Consider the following 27332-nt stretch of genomic DNA (forward strand, 5'->3'; position numbering starts at 1 on the left):
TTAAACATTTTTCTAGCATATTGCAAAAAAAAAAAAAAAAAAACCAGAGGTATGTTTTTTAGAACATTAGTTGTGCTTATTTATCCTATGTATCCTGACAACATTTGCTTATTACAAAACTTACAGCGATAAAAAAAAAGGTATCAGGGAATAAGATTTTTTACCGACTTTTGACATACATATTCAGCATATTTTAAGATACATGTGCTTAAATGAAAAAAGAAGAATTAAAGAAATTAAAGTATAATTATTAACGATGTAGCTATTCTATAATATATGTGTCATAAATTTGTTTCCTCTATATTATTTCTATGCTCAATGGCTCTGTTTCTGAATTAAAAGACTATAGCAAAGAATAAGTTTATGTCAAAGCACAATATTTATTTAAAATTTAACTTTAAAAATTAAAGCATCAGCAAAAGATTATTATAGATATGTCATATAAAATTACAAAATTTCCTTACTTTTGCCAACATAACCTAATTTGAGTAAAACATACTGTATATTTTGTTGAATATATTTTAGAATTAGGTAAGTGAAATTAGTGAATGTGCAAAGACTTCACTTAGGTTTGCTGATTTTCAATAAAGCTATTGTTTTTGTTTACTTTGCCATGAGATTAAATCATAGACATTTTCATAGTAACAGTATAAAGTAACATTTGGGCAATTATTTAGATTAGAAAGGGCAACATTTTAAAATATCCAGTGCTCATTTTACAAATCTATTACAAAGTAATTATTTGAATTCAATTTTCATTAATTGAGAATTTTTTTTAAAAAAATTTATAAATTTTCAGACATGCTTTTATATGCTTAGGTTTTGATGAAATTAAAATATAAAATAGAATATAAATTTTTTTAAACTTTTTTAAAGCATAACTAATTATTTGTAATAATGTAGTAAAATTATCTCAAATTTTGGCTTTTTTATCTTTTGCATCAAAATTTATGTTGCAAACTTAATTATTTAAATTGTATATTCGATTTTATATTATATTCAGATAATATCATTGATGGTAAGCGAAGGAGGAAGTCTGTACAGTCACCTGAGGTCAATCCTAATTTGAAAAAATCACGGAGAACTTCACAAAGAATCTCAAAAATTGATCCAAACTTGGATAGTACAGAAGAATCTGCTACTACAGAGAAAGAAAGGACTTCACAGAAGAGACCTGCAGAAAGCACAGAAACTGAAGGAGAAGTTCTTATAGAACAGAGACCGACCAGAAAGCGAAAAGCTGCTAAAGTGGGTGCTGTTAAAATTACACAATCTTTGGCACAAAGTAAGCTGAAAACAAAATAAATACTTACTTTTATATGCTGTTTTTGACATTGCATCAAAATGATTGCTGATCATTATTTTTTTCATCCAGGCACTGGTAAATATCCAAAATTGTTCAAAGATCATGCATTCCTCCTGACCAATGCGGATCGCAAACCACCTGTTACATCTGACACAGAAAATTTAACAGAAGGTAATAATTTTTCCATTCTTTATTTTGAAATTTGAATGTAAAATAAACTTTAAAAAAAATATTTGCATTTAACATTACTCTGAATTATATTTTATCATTTCTATCATACTTAAGAAGTTAAAACTTTGACAAAAAGAAACTATTTTTCTGTAATACCTTATCCTTGGCTGAAATTTCATTAAGTTTTAATGTTATTCAGGGAACAAGCAATTAAACAATTATTAACTTAAAATATAATGTTACCAAATTAAGTTTTATCTATTATCAAAGTTTCTTTTTAAAAACCATGACAAGTATAATGCAGTCTACCGAGTTTGAAGGTGGGAAGCAGAGAAAAAGCAAGCATGAAAAAGTATTTTGAACGTATATAGTTTCTGAAAAGAATTTTGCAGACTCAGCATTTTGGTTCCATAGGGAAATTAAAATCCACCCAATTCATAAATTATAAGGTTGGAACCCAAGAGATCAGGAAATTATTTTTAAAATATAGACTAATTAGCAATATAGTATATGCACATGCATGTGGGGAGGGACATGATTATGTCAATTTTTAGAGCAAAATAAATAATTTATAAATATACATTATTTGTTAACTTGTGGACTCAATCAAATCAGAATGAACATTTTTATATTGAAGTTTTTAGTAATTGAAGTTATTTAAAAGTTAGGAGCCAAAAAGTGACCCCCCCCCATACACATACACTGCTTTTAAATCTAAACTTCTAGCACCTTATTTAAAAGTTCTTATGTCTAATATTTTCTTCCATTCTCGTTTATTCTCATGGCTTTAATTCTTTAAAAAAATGGTAAGGGGAAATTCCTTATCTTTCCTAATTTACTTTTTTCCTTCTTGCCTATGAAAATTTTTTATAGGTAGCAAATAGTTTAATAAATATTGTGTTTACTGAAATCTAATTATTGATTTCTGTCCACAGAAGAAAAGTTTTAGGCAAAAAGCATATAAAAATAATATTAATTCTATACAAATATCACTTGTAATATTTTTTTTTCAGTTTTTGATTGCTGTTAATGTGTTGATTTTTTTTTTTTTTTTCATGATCAGATGAAGAAATAATGCCCTTTAATAAAGACGAGCTTGTTGATTACATATTATCTAGAGGTGGTACTATACTTGATAAATTTGAGGACATTCAAGTAAGCTGCTTTTGGATATATTGATTGTTTGGTACATAATTCTCTTATAAAAGTATAATATGTATTATTGTCTTCTTAATTTTTTTTTTTTTTTTCAGAAATGCTCAAAGAAAAATATCTTCTTATTAGCAAATACATATCTCAGAACGATGAAATATATAAAGTGTTTAGCTGCTGGAATACATTGTATCAAGCACCATTGGGTTCAAAATTGTTGTTTTAAAGTATGTAGTATCTGGTTATCATTAATAATTTTATATTTTAAACTTTTGAAATGAAGTATCAATTTTTTTTATAAATATTCAATGTTTTTTAGGCATGTGTTAAGGAACTAATAATAATATTTTGAATCGAGAACTGCTATTAGAAGAATGGTTTACTATGTTTTTAAAATCTTTTGGATTTGTATGATTTTGGATACTAAAACTTTAATTAACCTTTTTTTGGGGGGTGGAGATCTTCAGACATTTTTAAGAGTGAAAAATGACTGTTGAAAATAATTCTTATGAAAACAATTATGAAGCAAATTTAAATAAAATATTTTAAGTTGATTATTTCCGAAAAATTTTGTAACCATAATATGTTTCTATATATTCCTATGTGAGATCATAATCCATAATTTAAAAACTCTTCCTTAATAAAATCCAATAAATATGGACAAAAGAACTGTTAGAAGGGGAGGGGCTATAACTTCAATTAATGATAACTCATTGCTCTGTAGAATTCAATTGTCTAAGAAAGAACAATGAAATGGAAATTTATACATTTTGAATCCTTATTTCTATTATTTATAGTGTACGGTTTTTCAGTAATTATTTTGTTAAAGTCTTGTCAAGATAGTGTTGATGAAAACATTATTCATTTTAAAAAACTTCAAATTATTATTGACTTTGAAGTAAGTATCCAATAAATTCAAATACCACCATTTTAAGTAGGAGTCTTAAACTATAGATTTAAATTGTAAAATGGTTACAAACTTTTTAACATGTTTGTTCATTAATTCTGTATTGATTTTCATCCATATATGGAAACTAGTTTAATTGAAGAGGAGAGGGGGTGGGGATTTAGAAACTTTATATGTGTCAGAAATAAAATATTTTTCATGCATAATTTTTAGTTTAATCTGCTTTGCCAAACTGTATTAAGTGATAATGAAAAATCCAGTATGATTCATTGTGGCGTTGTTCTATGTTATGTTTCAGCATGTATGAGTTCTTAGGCTCTCATACATGCCGAAACATAACATATAACCTTTACACAACATAACGTTTTCTATATAAAAGATACAGGTTTACCTTATGAGATTAGAGAATATTTGTATTGATTTCAGTGGTGATGTTAGAGAGAGTTAATAGTCAGAGTATATTCCTACTAATAGTTTCAAAATTTAATCATAATTATTCAACTTATCATTTTAATCATAACTTTGAAATATTGAGATATTGATTAACTAGTGAATTTAGCAGAATTTTCATAATTTATTAAATTTTTGCTTTTGCAGAATTAACAATATTTATTTCATATATTTGATTTTTGTTGTTTTCAGGGAGAAATTTTGAATCATTCAAGCTATATTCTTCCTGCTGGAAAATCGGTGATTACAAATCTAGTTGTTGAATGGTAAATGGCTTTTATACACTTTATTATTATGGTTGATTATAACAATTTTACTAGAGATTTTCATTTTTCTATTTGCTTCAAAACTTTAATGATGTTTTCATTAATATGAAATCTATAATAAACTATTTTTAAACAGTATGAAATGATTGAATCTTTACTCTGATATATTTATAAATTAGCATTTTTATTTATTTATTTAAGAAGCTCTTAATTGGAAGCTTGGTTTATTAAAAGATTTTTAATTGGAATTCATTTTGTCCCTTAAATTTCCTACTAACATAATGGTAAAACATCATCTGTTATTTATATTTACTGCTGTAATTAATTTGAAGTCAAAACAAAATATATATATGTAAGCATTATTTTATGGGAAGCAGAATGCAGTTTTGTAGACAGTGAAGAGACTTTCGATTTCGTGTCATCATTTTATTTCATCTTGGATAGGCATGCATTATTTACAAGCAGGAGCGATGAGCAACACAAACAACACAGAAAGAAATGAGGAAAAAACTCTTGAACATTTTATCCCTGGTCTTATATAACCTGAGATATGGATAGGGAAAATATTTCTTTACAGTGCTAATATATTATTAAGATTTCAATAGGGATTTTTGCTACACTTGTCGACAAGGCAGGGGAAACACAGGGATCTTTTTAAAAAAGAATGTGCTTATTGGACATTTTTCTAGCCCTTCACGCGAAGTGTGGGAAAGTTAGGCTTTTAGCCGATTCAGCAATTTTACACAGCTTCTCTTGAATTAATTAAGTAGAGAAAGTGGAATGGGATCACAAAATAAGAGAATATTTTAGTATGAAGTTACTATAGGCTAAATTAAGATAAAATCTTGGAAATTACTTAAATTGAAATTAGAGTTTAAAATATCATTACATATATAATATATATTATTTTAGCACTTTAAGATAGTAAATATAGCCATATCTTATATGGTTGTTTTATTTCACACGGCATCAATCTAGTGCCTGAAGTTTTATTGTACACCTATTATATTGGAAGTGTGTTGTGTATTATTTATTATTTTTGAAATCAAAATCCTTTCAATTGTAACCATCTATATATACATATATATATTAAAATGACTTATTATTTGTTTAATAATGATATTGTTATTAATTAAAATTATTGCTAATTAAAAATAAAATCTTAATTGCCATTCTTCACTTAAAAATCGTCATTCCCCTTGATGTATTTATTTTTATAATTGGTACTTTTTAACTTGAATATTTGGTTAAATAAGAATTTTATTGTGATCATGCCAATTCTAAATTAACCCTTTATTTACTAAATTAATTTATCATCAATTTTTCAATTTTATTTTTATATCATTAATAAAGTTTTGAAGCAGAATTATCCGAAGAAAAATAAAAAAAATTAATTAAGTAAATATCTGTATTAATTTAATTAATAATTAGCAATTTTTAATTTTCGCTTTTAGCTGATATCTGTTGCTTGTTATCCAAGCTACTCTTATTGTATTCTTTCAAATACTAGAAAGAAACTGACATATTCTGAAGATATCAGCTTGATTTTAACGGCACTTTTAAGTATCATTGATAAATAAAAGATTAAACAAATTTCATGGCAGCCGAGTGTTTTTGTAGAAGCATTTATGTTTTGTGTAGAGCTAATTATATCTATGTATAAAAGGTTGGATTAAGTTATTGGTAATTTACATGACAAACATTTGATAGAATATCTGGTGTCCTTCATATTTTTTTTTATACACACACAAGTTGTCATCTTAAATATATTGATTTATTCTAGTTCATTCGATCTACTCAAAAGGCTATAAGTATCATTTAAACTGGTAGTGAGGCAATCAGTTTTAACTAATAGCTTAATTTGTGTAAAATAAATGAATGAAACTACAAAATAATAATAGGGTATTGGCTTCCTTTTATAGATAATTTCATGAATTAGTTGTAGTATTTTGCTGCATCTCGGAGGTTTTTAAAATTTTTCAAGATATTGTTCTTTGTTCTGTGCTTTTCCATTTCATAGTTTGTTTCAGGTTTATATATTTTTCCAAATGAAGTGCATTTTAATTTTATTCTTGATATAATCAAGCTATCTTAACATTCAACAAAGTATTCTATAGATTTTTTTCAATATCTGTAGCTTTTCAATTAAAATTTTTCTTCTCAAATTATTAGCTTTTTATTTAAACACTTCAACCCCATGTTTTGGTTTCTCCTACCCACTCCTTCCATCCATAATTGTTTTAACATTTTCAGCTGTGAAGTTAATAGTCCTGTTTTAGATAGCCAACTCAACAATTTAAAGCAATAAAACGACTGTTGTGTATTTTCCTTCCACTGTTTGATGCTCCAAATTATCCAACCATTTTTATTTTTATTTTGTATTCTTTTATGCAGATTGTTCAATTTAATCATTTCTAGCACAGAATCTGAATGGCTGTTTGAAATTTTTCAACGTAATGAAAATTAATGTTCTGAAAGGCCATTTCTTTGGTTTTTCAAATAATCATATGCCGATATTAAAGAAGTTAATCTTGATAAAATGCTAAAATGTTTTCTAATGAGAAAATAACCAACAGATTTGAAATATGAATGTTAAGATTCAATATGTACTTCCATTTGTAAAATTTTGAATAAGTTCATTCTTAACTATATACCTGCTTAAATTATTAATGCTTAGATCCATGGAGAATAGCCAAACAAACAATGATTTAATAAAATGAAAGTCTTTCGTTCTGTTTTCGTAAATTGTAAATGTTAATAAAAAAAACATGTATTTTAATTTTTAATAGAATTGAGCAATTTTTTTTAATTATGTGGCTTGCAATTCAACAGAAAGTACTCAAAAATCCAATTCAGAAGTTTTTACTGAAATATTTTTAAAAGTCAAAAATCTAATAAGAAACAATAAAGATTTTGGTAAAACTATCCTATGACCAAATCATTGTCGAGAGATAATGTTTCTTAAAATGTTGTAGTTGAAAAATTTAAGAAGAAAACACCTGTTACAAAGCATTTAATGTCAACTATATTGAAAAAAAATATGGGGGAAAAGAGAATTTTCAATTCACAAAAGAATATATCTGCAGATAAATGCCTCTTCTGAATATGTAGAACAAATGGGGAAGCAAAGATTGCAATCTCAAAATGATAACGAAGAAAAGAAAACATATTGCTGACAGTTACTGAATTAAAATAAAAAAGGGCAAACACTGAAGGTTCAATTTTACACTACAGAAGTTGATGAACCAGCTAGTTGAAAAGGCAAAAGAAAATTTGCTTAAAAATATGCAAAAGAATAAAACAGTTTTAGTTATTGAGGCTTAAACAGAGTTATTTAAAATGTAATGGTGCACTGTTTATTTGTTTAAATATTAATAAAGATTATTTTTAAAATTTGTATCTATCTTTTTTCCCTTCATTCTGCCGAGAGCTGCTCTAAAGTAAAATTAGAAATTTTTATGGAATTAACATCCTTTTAATGAATTTTTTCTCTATTAAAGTGTGAATATGTTTATCAACACAACAGTCTTTGATAGTTTATGTGAAATTAGCATTTAGTAGTTTCTGTATGGTGCTCCAGCCTTTTTTCAGCTGCAGGCTTAGCTTAGTAAGTGAAGATGAATGAAATTAATTTTCTTAGTGTGCACTCTCTTAAACTTTTAAAAGTAGTAAGCAATGAAAGGACCATGAATTTGATAATTACTGGTGAAAAAAATGTACTTATGTGTTTGTTAATAAATTTTTATTTTAAGGTGATATTTGAAATTTTGTCCAGTTCAGAATCTTTAAAACTATAAACTCTCTCTTACAATAGTTTGCTTCACTTGTATTTGCATTAATTTTTTGATAAGCCCTTTCTTTCTAAATTTTATTATATATCTTACCTGTTTTGCTCCTCTTCCCTATTAACATTATTCCTATTATCATTATAAGAAAAATTTGTGATTTTCTTGTAAATTTTATTCTTTATACATAATACTTATGGATTATATGTCTGATTGAATTGAACAGGCATGGCAGAAGTGATGTTTTTAAAGGATTGAAAATATGTCTTGTCTCAGCACCTGAAAATCCATTTGTATATACTTGGGCTCCAGTTTTGCTGGCTGCTAAAGCAGACTTTGTTCAGAAATGGACTCTTCCATCATCAAAATCAGGTAAATATAATTTAAATATTGAATGATGACTATAGAATCTATGTAATTAATCTTTAAAAAAGCTAAAGGTTATCTTGGTTTAAAATAACTTTGCAAAATCTATACATATGAAAAAATTGATAACCCCCGATTTTCAAAATTAGAAATATATTAACTGTAATATTTCATCACTGTCTGATTTTTAAGCTTTGGCTGTTTATTCTTTATTAATGCATTTCAGTGAGGAAAAAATATATTCTTCTAAATAATTAAAAATTTGAAGAATATTCAAAAAGCATAATTATTAAAAGTAAAGAAGAATTATTATGAATTGTATTGTTCTCTTAAAAAAGTTTTTGATCTGATATAAAGTTTTTTTTTCTCAGCTTTTATTTATTAGATTTATTCTTCACACTACAAACATAATATACAATTTTAGCATTAATATAATTTTGTAAAATATGTAAATATTTATTTGAGTTTATATCTGGATGTTGTTTATTTTACTGTACTGTTTACTAGTAATTTTATTTGTGATGTAAATTGCTATTCAAATGTTATCTTGTTTTTAATGTATGTGACGAGGAAAACTTGTTAACATATTGTTATAGTAATCAGCCCATGATTTTTGTGAAAAAAGCTCCCATCAGGGTGTCTACCATTGTAAATTTGTCAAAATGCATGATTTTTTTTAATTTCATTTTATTTGAATTTTATTTATTTTTATTTTTTATTTATTTATTTTTCAGCCACAAGAAATAAACTCAGAGGAAAATCAGGTATTTTTTCAGAACAAAGGGCTCTTCTTGAGCCAGATAAACAATGAAAAAAAACTAACTTGAACTAAATACCTATATCTGCTTAAAATCTTTAGATCTAAAATATATATATATTGTAAGGCAACTTTATATAGTTGGTTTCAGGCCCTGTCTTAAAGCTACATGATAATTGCTTTGAAGTAGATTTCGTGATTCATAGTTATCATATCAGCAGAAAGATGGTGGTCTGTATTGGATTTATTTTGTAATGCACATATTTTCTGAATCTGATTAACTTAGGTTTCAAACCTGTGACACTTTTATTCATTGCAGCCACCAGACCATTATGGTCCCTTGGGGCTCATTCTTTTATTAATATTAATGAGCAGATAAATCAGTTGAGATAAGTTTAGCTTAAAAAGTGTTAGATACATGGGTTACTTTTGTGATTTTGAAAATTCTTTTTGAAAATCATAAGAGGTCTTGTAAATAGGTTTTTTTTCCAAGTCAAATATATATATATATATAATATGTTTCTTGTTAAGTTTTAGAATTTTAACTTTATCTTTTAACAGATTTAATTTAAACTTCTTTCATTTTGTATTAAAATTTCAAAATAAATTCCAGAGTTTAAAATTTTGTCAAATGAACTATCAAATCTCTTTATTTCTTGTATATTGGTAGATGCCCTATGTTATACTTATCAAAAATCTACTCGAATATAATTATAAAAGAAAATTTTATTAATTAAAACATACCTTAATACTAAAAGAATATTAATCTAAATTTAATTATTAGTCATAGCTTATCAGCTAAAGAAGGTCTTTAGTAATTACTTTTAGATTGTTTTATTTTTAGATAATATAACTGTGCCTTCTTTTATAAGATTATTTATTTATATTATTTTAGAATTTTCAAAAATAAGTTTATCCTTTTATTATTGTTTTTATTAATCGGCCTCTCATTATATGAATACTTATAGAACATGTTTCTCATTTAATAAATGTATATTTTCATTAATTTTTAAATGGTTTATTACAGATATTGCTTCCATTTCTATTAATATTCATTTTGTAGATATATTTATTACTTGTGCATATATTTAAAAAAAATAGTCTGATACTGAACATTTATGAAAGTTCTTCTTTAATATCTCTTTCAAATCAAAGCAATTTTTGTGTATTATTTATTGTATATTTACTTGTGTATAATTAGTCATATATCACTGGCAAATGACAGTTATGAAAAGGCCTATTAGAATGATTTTTGGCAATTAATCGCTGGAAAGCAGTTAATGCACAAGCACTAAAAATTTGAATGTGTATTCTGGATGCCTTTTTCCCAACTGATTGAAACCAAAATTGGACAAAGATTTATAGTAATAATCACAAAATCACTTACTAAATTTCACATGTTTAAGTCATTGCATTTTTGAGTTGTTGTATTTTTATACTTGTGAAATTCCTAATTGACAAATGATTAACCTTTTTGATTGATTGATTTTTGGGTGCTAAATATGTGTAACAAAATTTATCTATATGATTCTTTAAATTTTATAGTTATATTTTTAATTAAATAACCAAACAGACAGATTTACTACTACTGGATTTTATTTGATTCACTAATTTTAGTCTGAGAACCACCAAATTTTTCAGATCTAAAACACAAAGTTCGTGAAAATCTCCTCGAGTTTTAATTTTTTCTAAAACATTACTTTCTTTTTGTAAACTACATATATGAGAAAGAAAAAGCTAAATATCATATACAGCGTTCATTTTTCAAAGGGCAATTTGAATTCATATACCATGTGATTTTTTGACAAAATATTTATTTGGCGAAGCAGCTCCAGTTGACATTGAATATGTTTACAAAGAAATAAAAAGCATCAAGTCTTATGTATTGTATAGTGGTAGTGATATATGAAAGAATAACTTTATTAAGTTAAACTTCAAATTTCATTGCCTCTATTATAATTATGTTAATGTTACAAAATATTGTTAATTATGGCCTTTCCTGTGAGAAGAATTCTATTGTCATTAACATCAGAAATAGTCTAATTTTGTGGAATTAAAATTTATTATAGTTTGAAATGCAGAAAGTGAAAGTTTTTTCCAGTAGAGCATTTTTTTCTGTTTCAAATAATGAATCTATATTTATTCATCATTATATAGGTCATGGTTATTAATTTATTGAACAAAATCATGTTCATTTAATTTAGGAATTCTTAAATTTCGTCCATTATCAACTGTCTTTAGGCTGAAAAACATATTCTATGACTTCATATGTGTACACAAAATTTTTTTACTGTCCACAAAGTGCAAATGATTAAAAAAGTAGAATTGTTGGTCAACCATTAATCAATGAGAAAGATATTTGAATTTAATTGAATACATCTGTTTGGAGACTTTCAATGAAATTATTCATTTATTCTGGAATTAATTATTTTTGCTAATTAATGCTATAGAATCTTTACAGATGCATTGATAATCAAAATTTATGAAATACTGAATTTCATGTATTCAGCTTGTCATGCAAATTTGTGCTGAAAAGCAATATATCAAGAAGTCTTGTTCTAATAATTCATAGTTTATTTTGCATGGATTCTTAGCTGTTCATTGTATTATTTTATAGTTAAAATAATAATCAGCATGTTTATAAATGACATCAATGAGATGAAATGCATGATGTTTATTTTTTCCTGGAAGATATATATAATTGCAACAATTGCTACTTTGTTCCTTTAAATAGATTCATCGTTTTTTAATTAAAAATTCTCTTGTTTCTTTCTCTAACTAAAATTAAAGGGTAAGTAGTTATATTTATCTTAGTCGGTAATGATTGAGCATTTTTTGTTGAACAGTATTCTAATTTTAATTTATAATTACTATTGTAACATCGGGTGAAAGCCATAAAGCAGTAATGCTAGTTTTTTGGAGGCTTTGTGCCATCGTAATTTATCCTTCGTAAGCTTTCCAAAATTGTTGGTTTATTTCACTTCACATGGAATATTTCTGAGAAAGCCTTATCTGTAAATAATATACAATATATCCGAAAAAGATTCACCTCGTCTTTTATTCCTTAAATATTGATCATTCAAGGGAAGGGCACGAGGTTGAAAATTTAGTTCAGGATGAGATTTAGTATAAAGGAAGTATACATTTAGAATGTTCACTACAAAAATATTAAAGCACAATAGTCAGTCAATTTCGAGAAAATGGCCCTCAAACTTTCTGCATGACTTATATACTAATAATGTGTTGCCAAGTCGCAAATAGTATAGTGGTTAAGATACTGTCGTAGCAAGCAGGAGACTGCAGTTCGATCCAAGGGTAACATTTTTTTGCTTTTTTTAATTTTTTAAAAATTTATTTCAAATTAATTTAACAATTTACAAACAGTTTTAATTAATATATTTTTCATTTTTTATGCAAAAATAAATATTTATTTTCCTAATACGTGGATTACAATTTAATTTTTAGAAGAAAAATAATTATAAGTATGAATGTATTTTTTTAAATATACCAAATTGCTTTAATTATATTAACTATTTAATGATAATTTCAATTAATATGATATTAATTTTTATATGGAAAAATGCATTTACTCTTAATACCTAAATTACAATTTTTTTTTTTTTTAAATTAAGGTATGAACATATTTTTCTTTTTAAAAAATTATTGAAATAAAATTGCAGACAGTTTCAGCTTAATATGTAACTTTTCTATCAATCAAAAATGAATATTTTAAAAATAAATCTAACTTAAAAATAAATACTGAATTATAATTTTATTTTTAAGCAGGAAAAATAATTGCATATATAACTTAAATGTTAATTAAGTTACTGACATCATAAAAATATTTCATTAATTTTTTATTACATACAAGAGACAGAATGGTAATTATCGTAAAATATTTCAAACAAGGTAGATATATTTTGACATCTTGCAAAATTTATAAATAATGATTATACACAAGAGAAACCTTAAAAGAATTGATTTAAAAAAACAAATTTAATTTACCTTTTAAAAAAATATGGGATTTTCTTCAGAAAAATGGACAGCGCACAGAGCATATCGTATGTTACCAAAAATGTTGAACCATCTGCCTATGCATTCTGTAACTTAACGCCTGCTTTCTACTTTTTCTTTTCATTTATTAACATTTTGAATGTTTGCGGTTATAATTTTATTTATTTCAGCTGCTCTCTTCAATTCCCGATGTAAATACAGCTTTATTGAGTTATGATAAATAATTCCTTAATTGAAATTGAAAAATTTTAAACTTTTCATGATTTTAAGATAAAAAAAGTTATTTTGAAATATTTTTTATTATTAAAATTATATTTATAATTAGTTTAACACTTAAAAGTTAAATTATAGTTATAATTCAAGAACAATATGCATGAACGTAATTATTTTTTAAAAAATAAGTTGTAACTTATGCATTAAGAGAAAATACCTTAATTTAATTTAAGTGATTCGGAATATTTAAAAAAAAATGCATTCATTCTTATAATTATTTTTTCTTCTAAAAATTAAATTGTAATCCTCGTTTTAAGAGAATAAATATTTATTTTTGCATAAAAAATGGAAAACATATTAATTAAAATTGTGTGTAAATTGTTAAATGAACTAGAAATAAATATTTTTTTTAAATGCTAGCCCAGGATCGAACTCCGTCTCCTGTTTGTTACGTCATTGTCTTAAGCACTATACTATTCACAACTCAGCAACGGCGACACATTATTAGTATATAAGCTATGTAGAAAGTTTGAGGGCCATTTTCTCGAAATTGATTGGCCCTTGCGCTTTAATATTTTCGTGAGTGAACAATCTACATGTGTATAACCTTTATACTAAATATCATCCTGAACTGAATTTTCAATCTGGTGCACTCTCCTTGATAGACATATAATATAAATTACAAAGTTATATAAAAAAAAAAGTACAAAATTTTATGATATCAATTGAAATTTTCAGGTCATAAATTTTAAATGAGTGCAAAATTTAAATTTTTATATGCCTCCCATACAGAAAAATTCTCAGTTAGCAAAATGTGCCCCATACACCGAAAAAATCATATACAAAATTTCAGCATTTTACCATAACAGTTTGCAGAGAAATACGTTTAAATTAAGTTGGTGATGGGTTGATCATGAATTAAAATATAAATACTTACAGCTAGATTTCAGATTACGGGATGCAGAAATGCATCGTAAGCATATAAAATATGACTCTATCTTTAATTTTATTTGTAAATTTACAAATCTATGTTTCCTGAAAAAGTTTTACGTGATGAATTACAGAATAAAACTTTGAAATTGCTCTGTCAATGAACATTAAATCAGCTTAGAAATGTTTCTGTATGCAAATTTCTGCTACTGTTCGATGTATCACATAATCTTAACAGACACATCATTGCTTGAGAAAGTTGTTAGTGCTCTGCCATTGTTCAATGGCATCTTAAATATTTCACATTTCTGCTACATTTTGAGAGTGTAATTAGACTGTACAAACAGTATTTCGCAATACAGCAACGAAGAATTTTTTGAAATGCTAATGTTGTACAGTTTATGTGATTGCAATGCTAACAAAACTACTCAAGAATTTCAATGTAAATTTCCCAATTCTCAATATTTTTCGGAGAGATTCATTTCCCAAATAGTGCAATGATTGCATGAAAGGGGAAGCTTACACCCAATAGCTGGTCCAAGTAGGCTCAGACTTCATGCAAGTGATAAAGAAATTGATATTAGGGCTTATTTTAATAGTCACCTACACAGTAATATTCGTACCGTGTACAAAAGTATGGCAAGTATTGAAACGAAATAAATGGCATGTGTTTAGCATTTGTGGTCTGTAAAGACAGAAGCCAGCAGATTACCGATGTTGTGTTGATTTTTTTAACGAGGTTCTTAATCAGCAAAATTCAAATTCCTCTTTCTTGGAAAAACATAATTTGAACTGACAAATGCTGCTTTAAATGAGGTGCATAAATCCTTGAAATTAGCATTTCTGGTCTGATTCGGATCCATTTGCAGTAAGGTAAATTCATCATCAAATAATTTTCTGTGGATGTATTGTGAGGTATTTTCAGGAACTGCTAGCTAGGTCCTTTACTGTTTAATCGTACGTTGACGAGAGACAGATATGTTAATGAGAATCTGAATATTATTATTCTTGATTGTATGGATGAATTGTACCTAGCAGTATTTCCACATTTTTGGTATCAAAGGGCAGATCTCTAGCTCATCAAGAAACAGTTGCAAAACACTGGGTAAATAACGAATTTCCAGGTAAGTGGATTGGCTTGCAGAGGCCCATTGAATTCTTCCTTTGATCACCTGATTTAATGTCTATGGAATTTTTATCTATGGGGCAGGGGTGTTTGTGCTCCGGGGAAACCCCGGAATTCCGGGGATTTTGAACTTCGATACCCGGAAATTCCGGGGGTCGTCGTTCAAAAGGAAGTAGGAATAATAATGAATTATTTATTTTGATCTGGGTAATTTTGTTTGCTTTGAAAGCAGAAAACGCAAGGTCAGTGTGTGTGATGAAAACTTTTCCTTTCTTTCTCCAAAGGCAGTGATAATGCGTGAAAAGGGGGAAAAAACTTCTTTTTTGTTCTTTCCTTATTGCGAGTTATGACTCATTCCCCCGGTTCTCGGACATTCTCTTCTGGATTCTTTTCGGCAAGTAGGCGCGGCAGAAAAAAAAAGGGAGAGACTTCGTTCGACCAGATGTGCGATCACGTGACCTGGGTTCAAAGGTCTTAATTTTGCAAAAAAAGTAATTCATTGAACTTTTATAATTAGGTCATTCAATACTTCATAATTGTAATTTTTCATTTCTCCCCCCCCCCTTCTCGAAACTCCAAAATGTCGGTAGTAAGTCCGTAAAAGTTTCAGGGGATTTTTTGGGGTCCCACAAACACCTCTGATGGGGTCGCTTAAGCACAGCTATTTATTCGTCACCTCCCTTAAATTAACTATAATTGCAACAAAGCTTTCAAACACCAAACATGAACTTGATAGAGTGCACAAAAGTATTATTAGACGAATGCAACTCTATTTCAGCATGAATAGAAACCGTTTTGAACAAGCTTTGTAGTTTTTAAGTAAAGCTATTATTTATACTCAGTTTGGACTTGCACCAATTAATAGCATAATTATTATCTATTTATGCAACCTTTGTTTCCACATAATTTTGTGTATAACCCCTGAAATGCCGGTTGGTTCAACTGAGCATCATTATACATCATATTTAATTTCATATGTCTGCATCTTTTTGTGATAAAATGCTGAAATTTTGTACTTGACCTTATTAATGTATGTAGTACATTTTACTAATTGAGTTTTTTTTTTTTTTTTTTTTTTTTTTTTTGTAAAGGAACTGTATAAAAATTAAAATTTATATTTTTAAAATTTAATTTTCTGAAAAATTTGTATTGATTTTATAAAAAGCACCTTTCTTTATGTAACTTTATAATATATATTATATGTCTACGATCAATATTTAAAGAATAAAAGCCGAGGTCAATGTTTTTGGAATAGCCTGTATTACAATATAAGTTAATTTAGCGCCATTAGTGGACCTTCAAGTGTATTCATTTTTGCTTTCTCAAATGTGAAGTATGTAAAGGGAAAGTATTGCAATTGTCAAAAAATTGAAATGCGAGATTTCAAGGAGTCTCCATTTTCAAATCTTCCATTATGATCTGTGTTGAAAAAATTTAACTAATTTTTTAAGCTTCAAAATAATTCAGTTAGAATCAGATTAAAAATAACATCATATCAAAGTTTTTCCCAGTCAACTGGATTCTTATTCTACAAAAGTAATTTATTTACAAAGCCTTTTCAATAAAAATTATGATAAATAAATAAAAGCAAAAATTACGAAAGTTCTAATGCATCTGCTTGCTTATTTGGTTTACTGTACACTCCCACCTTTGATTATAGACAATTCTTAAAATAAATATCAATATACAGAAATAGGATAAAAAAAATTTGACATCATCAAACAAATCTCAAGCAAGTTATCTCGAAGGTACTTTAATAGTTCTACAACTTGTTGCAGTCAGAGTTCCATTACAATTACTAGTGATGTCATCTTTGTTATTAGTAAAGGTATCTTTCTTGATCTCACTATCTCTATCCATTGAAGATCTTATCTCCAGATGATAAATCTATTTAGCTGAACATATAACTTCACCATTTGATGTTTTGAATTGCATGATCTTTACCTGGATCAAACTCTAAAACTTCAGCCACTTATCTAAATAAGTTGATCTTAGAATCGTCTTCAATTAAGAAAATATCTCACAACTTTGTAATACTTTCTCTCTTCACGTGATTGCAATAGAACTCCCAAGAATTTACAATAAAACCAGTTTCTTAACAGTTTTCTGAGGTTTTGTTGATATTTCCAGTGCCTTGTAACACCAGTATTATGAAGCTTATCTTAATCTGGTACTCCCATCATAGTATACATAATACAGTCTTGTATAAACTTTGACGGACTATGAGGAAGGAGGTCATCATGATCTTCAGAAACATATGTGAGACTCTTTGAATGGATGACTGCTTTACAATCGCATAAAATACTGACTATCTCTTCATAAACAGGCATTCCCAAAATTTCTTTCAAGAAGTTTTTTAACCATTTGTAAAGTTTGCTCCCATAACCACCGCATCAGGGAGCATGGGGGGGGGGACATTTGAATTTCCGCATTATTCTTTGGATTGAAGTTTTTTGCTGACAAATTCAATTTGTGTCCCAATTTTCATTTTTCCACCTCAGAAATTTCCAGTACTTCCTATCTTTCGGGACAGGTATCTGAAGAAGAAATTTTTGATATCTGACTCAACACCTTTTTCTTTTCTCGTAATCTCAAAATTAATGATGGTATCATCTCTAATAAAGTTAAGTTATTAATTACCTTTTGACTTGCAAGAAGCATTGAAGGCTAGTCGGACCTTTGTAGTAGAATTGAGCATAAACACTTCTCAACGGGGACGATAATAACCCGTACCTTTTAACGATTCTTCTATAAAACTTTCTTTCTCCCATTCTTTAAAAACAGAATTGTTGGCTTCAAACTGATTAATTTTAATCAGTTTGCTAGTATAAATGAGTATTAGCTAGTATAAATGAGACTTTTTTTTCTTGCTGGTATGAATGAGACTTTTTTTTTCCCCGCAACATTTCTGTTGCTAATTAATTCATCTAATTTTTGCATCCAGGCCAGTTGAATCTCGTATCTTTCATCTTTTAAAATGGTTTTCCTTTCTTAAAAATAATCAAAAGCTTTCTTTCCCATTTTCTTTTAATTTTCTGTTTCACAGAGGTTTGTAATTCCAGTGGTTTCTAATTTCCATAAATCTGAAAGGACACAATTTTGATCTAAAAGAGACATGGAAAACTTTCTGTTGTCATCAATCTTTGGCTTTCCCATTATACTCCTATTTAGGCAGGAATTATAGCAACAAAACCAAGTGGCGAGTGATACATATTTCCTGTAAAAAGTGTAATCAGGTCATATCAACAGTTCTATTGGTAATAGGTTTTTGCGAACATCATTGAGTTGGTTACCTTTATTCTGCAATTCCACAATCCATGAACCTTCTTCTATACAAGAAATGCATCCACAAATATCTTGGTGATTCACAACCTTGTATCTCATGAGAATAATTTTTCTTTTAGTTACTCACCAATTAGTTAAAACATTTATGTTTCCTAGTGTTTACACCACTACTATATGCACTAAATTTTCACTTCATTCCACAGTATTTTTTATTTGGTTAATTATAAACATTTGGATATATGACATCTGAGACTTTACAATGAGTAATGTTTTAGCAGTTTTACACAGTTTGAGAAGTGTGAGCTTTACCACAGAATTCTTAAGACTTCAAATATTTGGTTCCATTTATTAAATCATTAATTGTCGGAGATTATTTTTTGATTTCTATATATTTGTTTTCAATTCAAAGATTCATTTGATTTAAACCTAGATTTTGCTAAAGAAATCTTTTCATCCCCTTCAGCTTCTGCTCCAACGAACAGTAATAACTGCGATAATTTATCACCATAACAATCTTCATTTTCTTTTAATTAATCGTTGGATTTCGTAAGCAGGCTCTTAATAAATTTTCGGGAATATATGATTCTACTAGCGAAAATAGCATGGCAGCGTATTTCTCGTGGTTATGACAATTGATTCTTGTGATCTTAAATTTGACTGCAATTTAGGTTTAATATTAGTAGCGTGTTTTACGACCAGTTCTCTAACATAATAGTCAACAAGTGGCTTTTCATGGCCTAATCTTGTTTTCAGGCTATTAATAACTTTTAAGTAAATGACGATTTCTTGTACTCTGCCCGTTGTCGTGTTCTCTATGAGATATTGAAATTTATTTTCATCAGTACTAACAACCTTGTGAATTCTGCCGAATACACTAAAAATCTTTTATTTTCCCGCTAAATTAAATTTTATTTTGAGAAATTTCAGCTTTGTTTTGTTGGCATTTTTCCTTAGAGGAAAAGAATATTATCAATTAACTTTTGCTTGAACCTGGGGAATAGTTAATTTTTTCTAACATTCTTCAATTTGTTTGTATTCCACACCATAATTATCAGAATTGGTATCTATTAATTCACTATATATATTATCTTCCAGTTCTGCCGAATCAAAAGCACTTCTTTTTAAACGTGAAAATTTTTATTTCAATATCTTATTTATTTCGTTTTTATTTATAACCATTATTAATTGATTATAATACTTTCTAATTACTAGTTTGTATTATAATCAATAATACAAACTTATAAATAAAAACTTCAAATTTATAATATCGCTTTGTTCTGACTGGACTTTGATTCTTATTTAAAGTTTCCATAATTTCAAAATAAACGATTTTGTTAATATGAACATTTCTTGTCTTAAATCCTTAATCACATCCATGGAGGCTGCAATTTGACTTGCTTTCAAGAACCAATTCCTTAAGCTTTGAAATGATTCAACTTAAATCCGATTAAAAAGACCATCAAGCCAGGGGGGGGGGGGTCCAGTCACTTAAATTTTTATTCTATAAAAATAATTTTTTTATAAAGCTATTGCCATAAAAATTAAGATAAATGAATTAAAGAATCAAATTTGAAATTTCTAATATGTCCACTACTTTGTTTGGTTTATTGTACACCCATATCCAAAAGATGCATTTTTGTAATTATATCTGTCTGTGGACACAGTAACTTAAAAGAGCTTTGAGGTCGATGGATAAAATTTGATATGTTATCTTTCCACCAAATTTGTGTAAATTCCTATCAAACTTTAAGTGGAATCCATTCAAAAGGTATCTTACTGTTCGAGTACAAGTTAACGCAATAATTACAAAAGTAAAGAATTCAGTGGATGAAATAAGGTACACAGATTTATTTCCTAGAGTGCAGACCCATACCAAATTTTAAAATTTGATGGTGATCTTATGACTGAAATTGTAGTTTTGTATCAATGTTTAGTGTCAATTGAAAAATAAATAAATATTCAATTTTATTTTATTTTATTACCAAAGCAGAAACGCTCATGCATGGAGACTGAATAAAAATATGGGCTCTCGTAGACTTGCCCAAATTCTATAATTTTGTGTGTGGAAGAAAGGGGAGGACTCCTTTGTTAAAAAGTTTCAGAGAAATCACTTCTGCTAGTTTGAGAATAGGATGTTAAATATATCAGTGATTGTGATCTGCAATTCTGGAGGTTTTAGTTTCTCAAATCCGAAATTTCTCAATTTTTGAAATGAACCTACCATCTTCCTCAAATTTTGTATTATGATAGATATATCAATCTAAGATTAATAATAGAAAATTTGTTATATTATAGATAAAAACATAACTATTTATTTACACTAAGCAAATGTGTATATGTTTAAGTCTACAAATTTCTCTCAAAACCCCAAGGAGAGGGATTTTAGTTATGTATAATATTTTTGTGATAATTTATAGAATAGCTAGATATCCTGATTTTTTTTATATTGCATTAAAATTTATCCTTTCACTAGCAGTTAATATTTTTTAATTTTTATTTACTTTATTAGTTAAATTATTGTGGAATCCATATGTGTGTGTATGCATGTGTTTATATTTTGAATTATTTGAAATTATATCAAATGTTCGCTCATGGTTAATTTTAAACAGGTTCATAATCAATCTGTATTGTTATACAAAACATTCCAAAATGTTTTAAATGTTTTTTTTTTTTTTTTCTTCTTTTCTTTCTTCTGCTATTGGAGATAAGTAGAAATTGTAAATATTTTCAAAATATGGGGAAAATTAGATTATATTAATGAAATAGTCTCAACACTAATTTTAAAAGGTTAAGTTGTCTCACCATAGACAAAATTGATAATTAAAAAAAATTAAGAAAAACTTTTTTATAATTAATTGGCTTGTACTATTGTAATTAATCTTTATAATTAATTGATTTATACTATTTTTTCGTTCTTTTTCAAAATAATTTTTCTTCAATGAGAATAGGAACCATATGCAAATACATGGTCATACTTATGAGTTCAAAAATATGATAAACAAAAAAAAAAAAAAAAATGTTCTTCAAATGCATCTAGATAAAGTATTATACAGGCAAAAATTCTATAAATTGGAAATATAGCTTCAAATTTTAGATACATTTTTCAGAGAAACTAATTGCTAAAACATGTTCCCCCCAATTCCATTCATGTGCCTGTTCATATTTTAGTTTGTTGCTACAATTACTGTTGGTAGCATCGATTAACTTTTGTTAAATGTCAGTAGTGTACAAATAATAATGCTAGTTTTTGAAATTTACACCATAAAAAAAATTATTTGGTCAAATAATTGAATCTATTGGGGTATTCTAGCCTCTTACCAAACCAATCAATCAAATTGTCAAAAGTTTTTCCAAGCAGTTTATTACATTTATTATAATGTGCACTTGTGACATTTTGTTGATCATACATATACAATCATTAAATATTAAACATTTTAATATACAATTAGAATTAAATTTACTTGGGGAAATGTGCAAGAAATAATAAGAAAATGTTCTAATTAACAGAAAAAAATCTTAACCATTATGAACAGACATTTGCACAGTGCTTTTGAATATTAACTTTGATTCATTTTATGTTTATAATGTGAACATAAGCTGGCCTCATTGCATGTAGAAAGAAAAGGTATTGCTTGTGAATTATTTCTTTAAGAATTGAGCTGAACAATATTATAAGACTCCTATATTTAATTTTTATAATGATCTAATTGTAGCAAAAGATAAACTATCCAAAATGACTAATATTAGATCGAAGAATGAAAAGAAAATCATAAATTGGGACTTTTGAAACAATAGATATACTATTTCAAAATCATATGATAATCATATAAAATCATATTTCTTATCTTGTTTTGGATTCTTCTGAAATTTACAATACCTGCTTATCTCCAGCAAATAAAAAATTAAAGTTTGTTCTAACTCTTTTGGAATACCCTATTTGGGAAGGGAATTTAAAGGACTAAAATTGAATAATAATAAAAACATGAATCTCATAAATGCTTCATAATCTAGAAACATATATAGAATTACTTTTTTTTTTTTTTTTTTTGCGTGTACCAATTATTAATTGAAAAAAAAAATGTAAGATATACTAGTTGTGTAAGAGATTGCTTGATTATATTATCTTGTTTTTTAATTGCATATGATTTAAAGCCTAATATTTTTAGAATTAAATGGATTGTTTATTTTGAAGATGGTGTAAGTCTATTTAAAAAATAATGTATCACAAAGTTTATAACATAGTGTATATTTTTTTATTTATAAGTTAATGCTTAATATCTTAAGAAATGGCAATACTTTGTTCAATTTAAAATTGAGCATTAAAAACAAATGTGTAGCAGTGATTATGAAATTGATGTAAGTTCAGTTAATTTTCATAAACATAGATGGAGGATCATATGATTACATTTATTTTATATCAAATGTCAAATATAAACTTTGTTCTAAAAAAAATTCTTATACACACTACAAGATTATTATAATGTTATAAAACAATGTAAACAAAGTAATAAATTTATTTTACACAAAATGAAACAAAAGAATTGTATTTCAACAAAAATTCTACGAAACAAAATTTTAAAAATCTAAGAAAAAAATACTAATTACTAAAAAATAAAATTAGCATGGAAATATGTTTGGTGAAGTTATACAAAAATATCCTATTTTGATAAAGGACTCATAATTTAAGACATTAGATTTATCACCTACATGTTGAAGTAAATCACCAAAATTTATAAAAATCACCTTGGCTCCTTTTTATAATGATGGCAGGCTTGTTACATTTGAAATGAAAGAATATAGAGCAATTACTGCCTTATTTACTTTCTATGCATCATGAATATTAGAAAAAGAACACATATAAATAATGATAATATATTGTTTATCAATATATAAATATAATTAGCATTCAAAATAAAAAAAATACTACTATTTTATTATTTATAAATAAATTAATACAAAATATATTTTTAATGATATTTAATTTTTTTATAATTGAGGTTATTTTTTACTACTGTCTGATTGTAAAAATGGTGACTTATGAAGTCTATTTATGGTCTGCAAATATGTGTTTTAAATTTATGTATTGATAATAGAAACATTGTGAGGCATATTTTTTAGTCTGTTATCTATATGTTTCCTAACTAACATACTAATCCTTAATTTCTGGAAACAAGAAGAAAAAAAATTATTATATTATTTAAATAAAAAATCCTTTGAAAATTATTATATTTTCAATATGGCAATGCTTTAAAGGTGCCTAAAATTTGCCATCATGATTTTTAAATATGTGATTTTGTTTTATAGGTGGCAATTTACATGTGGATGTTCTTGTTACAAATGTATGCTGCCCATCAGATATTTTGCAATCGGCAAAGCGAAGAAAAATACCCATGGTATCAAGTGAATGGATTATTCAGTCATTAATTGCGGGGAAATGTTTACCATATGATGCTCATCCAAAATTTAAGCACGATTTCACTGAGTAAAACCATTCCATTTCATTTGCCAAATGATACTCATCCTTTACATTTGAGTGTGTGGATTTAAGAACTTTGCTTACAATTGGGATGCCCTCCCTCTTGTGAATGCAAAGTTGAATTGTACAGTTTGTAAAATCCATTTGATCATTTCCATTTTTTAATGAATGCTGAGAGAGAGTGGTACATTGTCAGTGTTATTGCATTGTGCTTTTTCTGTTTTATGTCTCCCCAGTGTTGCATATGTAAACTTTTAAGTCGCATAGGGAGACCATAGTCTGTAATCTCATAAATGAAATTGTTTTACGTTGCTTTGTATTTTTTAAAATTTTATTTGGAATTGACCGATTATTTGATTTAAAAAAATTAACAATTTTATGTTAAATTTTAAAGTCCTGATCATGGAAACATTACCAATTTAAAATGACTGTTTTGTGACTCATCAGGTCTAAATTTATAAATTATCTTATTATTAATGAACTATTATTAATATTATTTATAGATAATTTTAAAAGATGGCATTTAAGTATGCCAAATTTCGCTTAACTGTACATAATTAGCATTATTCTCAATCCAAGTTGTGTTTGTAAATTCCCTTTATCATTCCATTTTTTACAGTTATCATGGATTTGTAAAAAGTGTTGATTATTGTTAAATGATGCATTAGAACTGGTATCTTGTTATTATTAAAAATAAGTTACTTATTTCATAGTTGGGGTCATATCTGAAGAATCTTTATGTTTTATCTTAAATGAAATTAAATTGTTCTATTTTAATGTTTATTACTGTTTCTATTATATATTACTGTTCTATGTGAAAGGCATGGTTGAAATATTCAAATGTACAAGTAAAGATTTTGGTGCTTCAAAAATATAATTTATTCTAACATGAACTTTTGATTACAATTACACAGTTATCCTTTTGTACATGAACAAGGTTTTTGAAATTCCATGAAAATCCAGATATGTTAGTAAAAAATTTTTAAATATTAAATCCTATTTCGCAGTTTTGCACATATACGCTTCTTTTGGTCACTTAACATGTACTTTTTACTGAAATACGATACCTACGAAAATTAATTAGAAATTTATTCTTACCAACTTTTTGACTAAATGTTATGGCTATTTGTGGTCATTGTAAAAAATTTATCAATGGGGATTTTTTTAAAAATTACTTTGCATCTGAGAGTCATTTGGGTCTAAAATGTGCTCTTTCAGAATTAATTGTGTATATTTACTAAATATAATTCCAACTTGAAACATTTTCTTAGGAGATTTGGATTAGAGATGGATGAATGTCACTTACATTTAGTTTTATCTTAGCCTTGTATGTGGAATCTTCTCTGGTGAATTAATAATTTTGGGGAAAAAATATTTGCAAAAGTGTAATAAAAAGCAGACCTCTTGTATGCTCTAAAGTTTTTCTCATATGCTGTTTGATAGATATATAAATGAGAGTATACTTACTGCTTGAATATTCAGATTTACGGAGCACTCACTTAAAATTCTGATTTCAGTATGTTTGCTTTTCAATAATTTTTCAAATAAGAGCTTCTTAACTTTTTCTGCTCCTGATCTTCACACAAACAAATTGTTGCAAACCAAAAGTTGAGCTATAGATAACAAGATAGGGTGGTGGGGGACTAAATTATAAATTAAAAAATTCTAATTATGAATTCCAATTTAAGACATTTATTGAAATCTGATTTTTAGAATAATCTGTGCTTCCAAATAAGTAAAAATTAAAAGAAATAGGAATCTGTCTTTGGGTTATTATTATAATAGTTGGAAGGAGCCCTGTTTGAAATTGAAACTACAGAAATTATCTATAATAATTCAGAAATAGCAAGCAGTGCTTTTGCTCATGGACTGCTGCTGATATGGAATAATGTTCTGTAAAAAATATAATACATGATTTGCATAATATCATGAATTACGAAACTAATTTAAAATTTTATATAATTTTCATGATAATTTTAAGCTGTGTGAACTTTTAATTATCTACAACTTTGAACTGAAATGAATTATTGCAGATAGTACAATAACCCTTTTTTTTTAATTAAAAAAATAATTTTATAGAGAATACTTTCAAAATGAGAATCCTCATAAGTAACATAACAATGCATCTAAATCAAAAAGTTTCATATAAAAACTATTTTTTTTTTTTTATGTTTGAAAATTAGCCATTTTTATGGCTATTTATCTATTTTCTGTAAACCTAATCTTTCATATAATTCTCAAATACACAAATCTTTAGAGTCTTGTAAAGATTATTACTTAATAAATAAGATGATAAATGCATCAAGGTTTGAATTTTGATAATGCAATAATTTGCATTCCAAACTCTCTCTCTCAATGGGTTAGGTTAGTTTTTTTAAGTATCGAAGACCACTTCCATGTAAGTACTGTTGTATTTTGTCTCTTGAATATTAATTTTTAACAGGAAAAGTATGATCATCAGTTGAATATGACTGCAAGACATTTTGAAATAAGTGGTAGTGATTTTAAATCTTCTGTTATTGCATGCATTTATAATATCTAGAGAGATTGAATAGCTATTTCATTTCAAAGTTGTCAATTAATTAAAACTCAATCTATTTTATACAGCCTATTTCTTGGATATGCTTTGAGGTTTTTGTTATAACAACAGTGATTAAAAGTGCCCAATCCCACTTTTCTTCCCTCCCTTCTCCTTCTTTGATATGTCACTGATAAAGCTGTATAGTCTTTCGGCTTTAAAGATACAAACTTTGGCTATTTTTCCAAATGTTTACCAATTTTCAGTGTGTGATGTAGCTTTCTTTTAATATTAACATGATATGCTTGCTGTGTCTACATTTAATTACAGCTTGGTATTTATTTCAATACATTTATTCATTCATGTGAACAAATGGGAATTCACCATTTGGATCATGTTTGCATTTAAAAATAATATGGTGAATTTTAAACTTTTATTTATTATGGATAATTATTGGAATTTTATAATTGCAATCTTTTGAGTCATGCAATGAAGAAATATGTAAATTATTTAATTTTTATTTTAAAAGAAAATAAGATGTTTCTATTTTGTAGATTAGTGGCTTTCAAATAAATGGCCTTGATATTTGAGCCTTTGAAATCTTGAAAGC

General features: G+C 26.9%; 1 protein-coding gene across 2 annotated transcripts in view; it reads left to right on the forward strand.

Moving 5' to 3' along the window:
* LOC129976491 (uncharacterized) overlaps positions 1 to 26245 on the forward strand; it is a 58097-nt gene extending 31852 nt beyond the window's left edge. Inside the window, exons 19-26 of one of the 2 annotated variants that reach the window (XM_056090098.1) lie at positions 1004 to 1285; positions 1376 to 1477; positions 2541 to 2632; positions 2731 to 2856; positions 4179 to 4252; positions 8264 to 8409; positions 9138 to 9167; positions 24033 to 26245. In XM_056090098.1, coding sequence (XP_055946073.1) covers positions 1004 to 1285; positions 1376 to 1477; positions 2541 to 2632; positions 2731 to 2856; positions 4179 to 4252; positions 8264 to 8409; positions 9138 to 9167; positions 24033 to 24214 — 1034 coding nt within the window. In that variant the 3' untranslated portion in view covers positions 24215 to 26245. The remainder of the gene's footprint in view (positions 1 to 1003; positions 1286 to 1375; positions 1478 to 2540; positions 2633 to 2730; positions 2857 to 4178; positions 4253 to 8263; positions 8410 to 9137; positions 9168 to 24032) is intronic. The other variant, XM_056090099.1, reaches the window with a different exon arrangement.
* The last annotated feature ends 1087 nt before the right edge of the window (positions 26246 to 27332 follow it).

This window comes from Argiope bruennichi, chromosome 7 (assembly GCF_947563725.1).
Source record: "Argiope bruennichi chromosome 7, qqArgBrue1.1, whole genome shotgun sequence".
Lineage (NCBI taxonomy): Eukaryota > Metazoa > Arthropoda > Arachnida > Araneae > Araneidae > Argiope > Argiope bruennichi.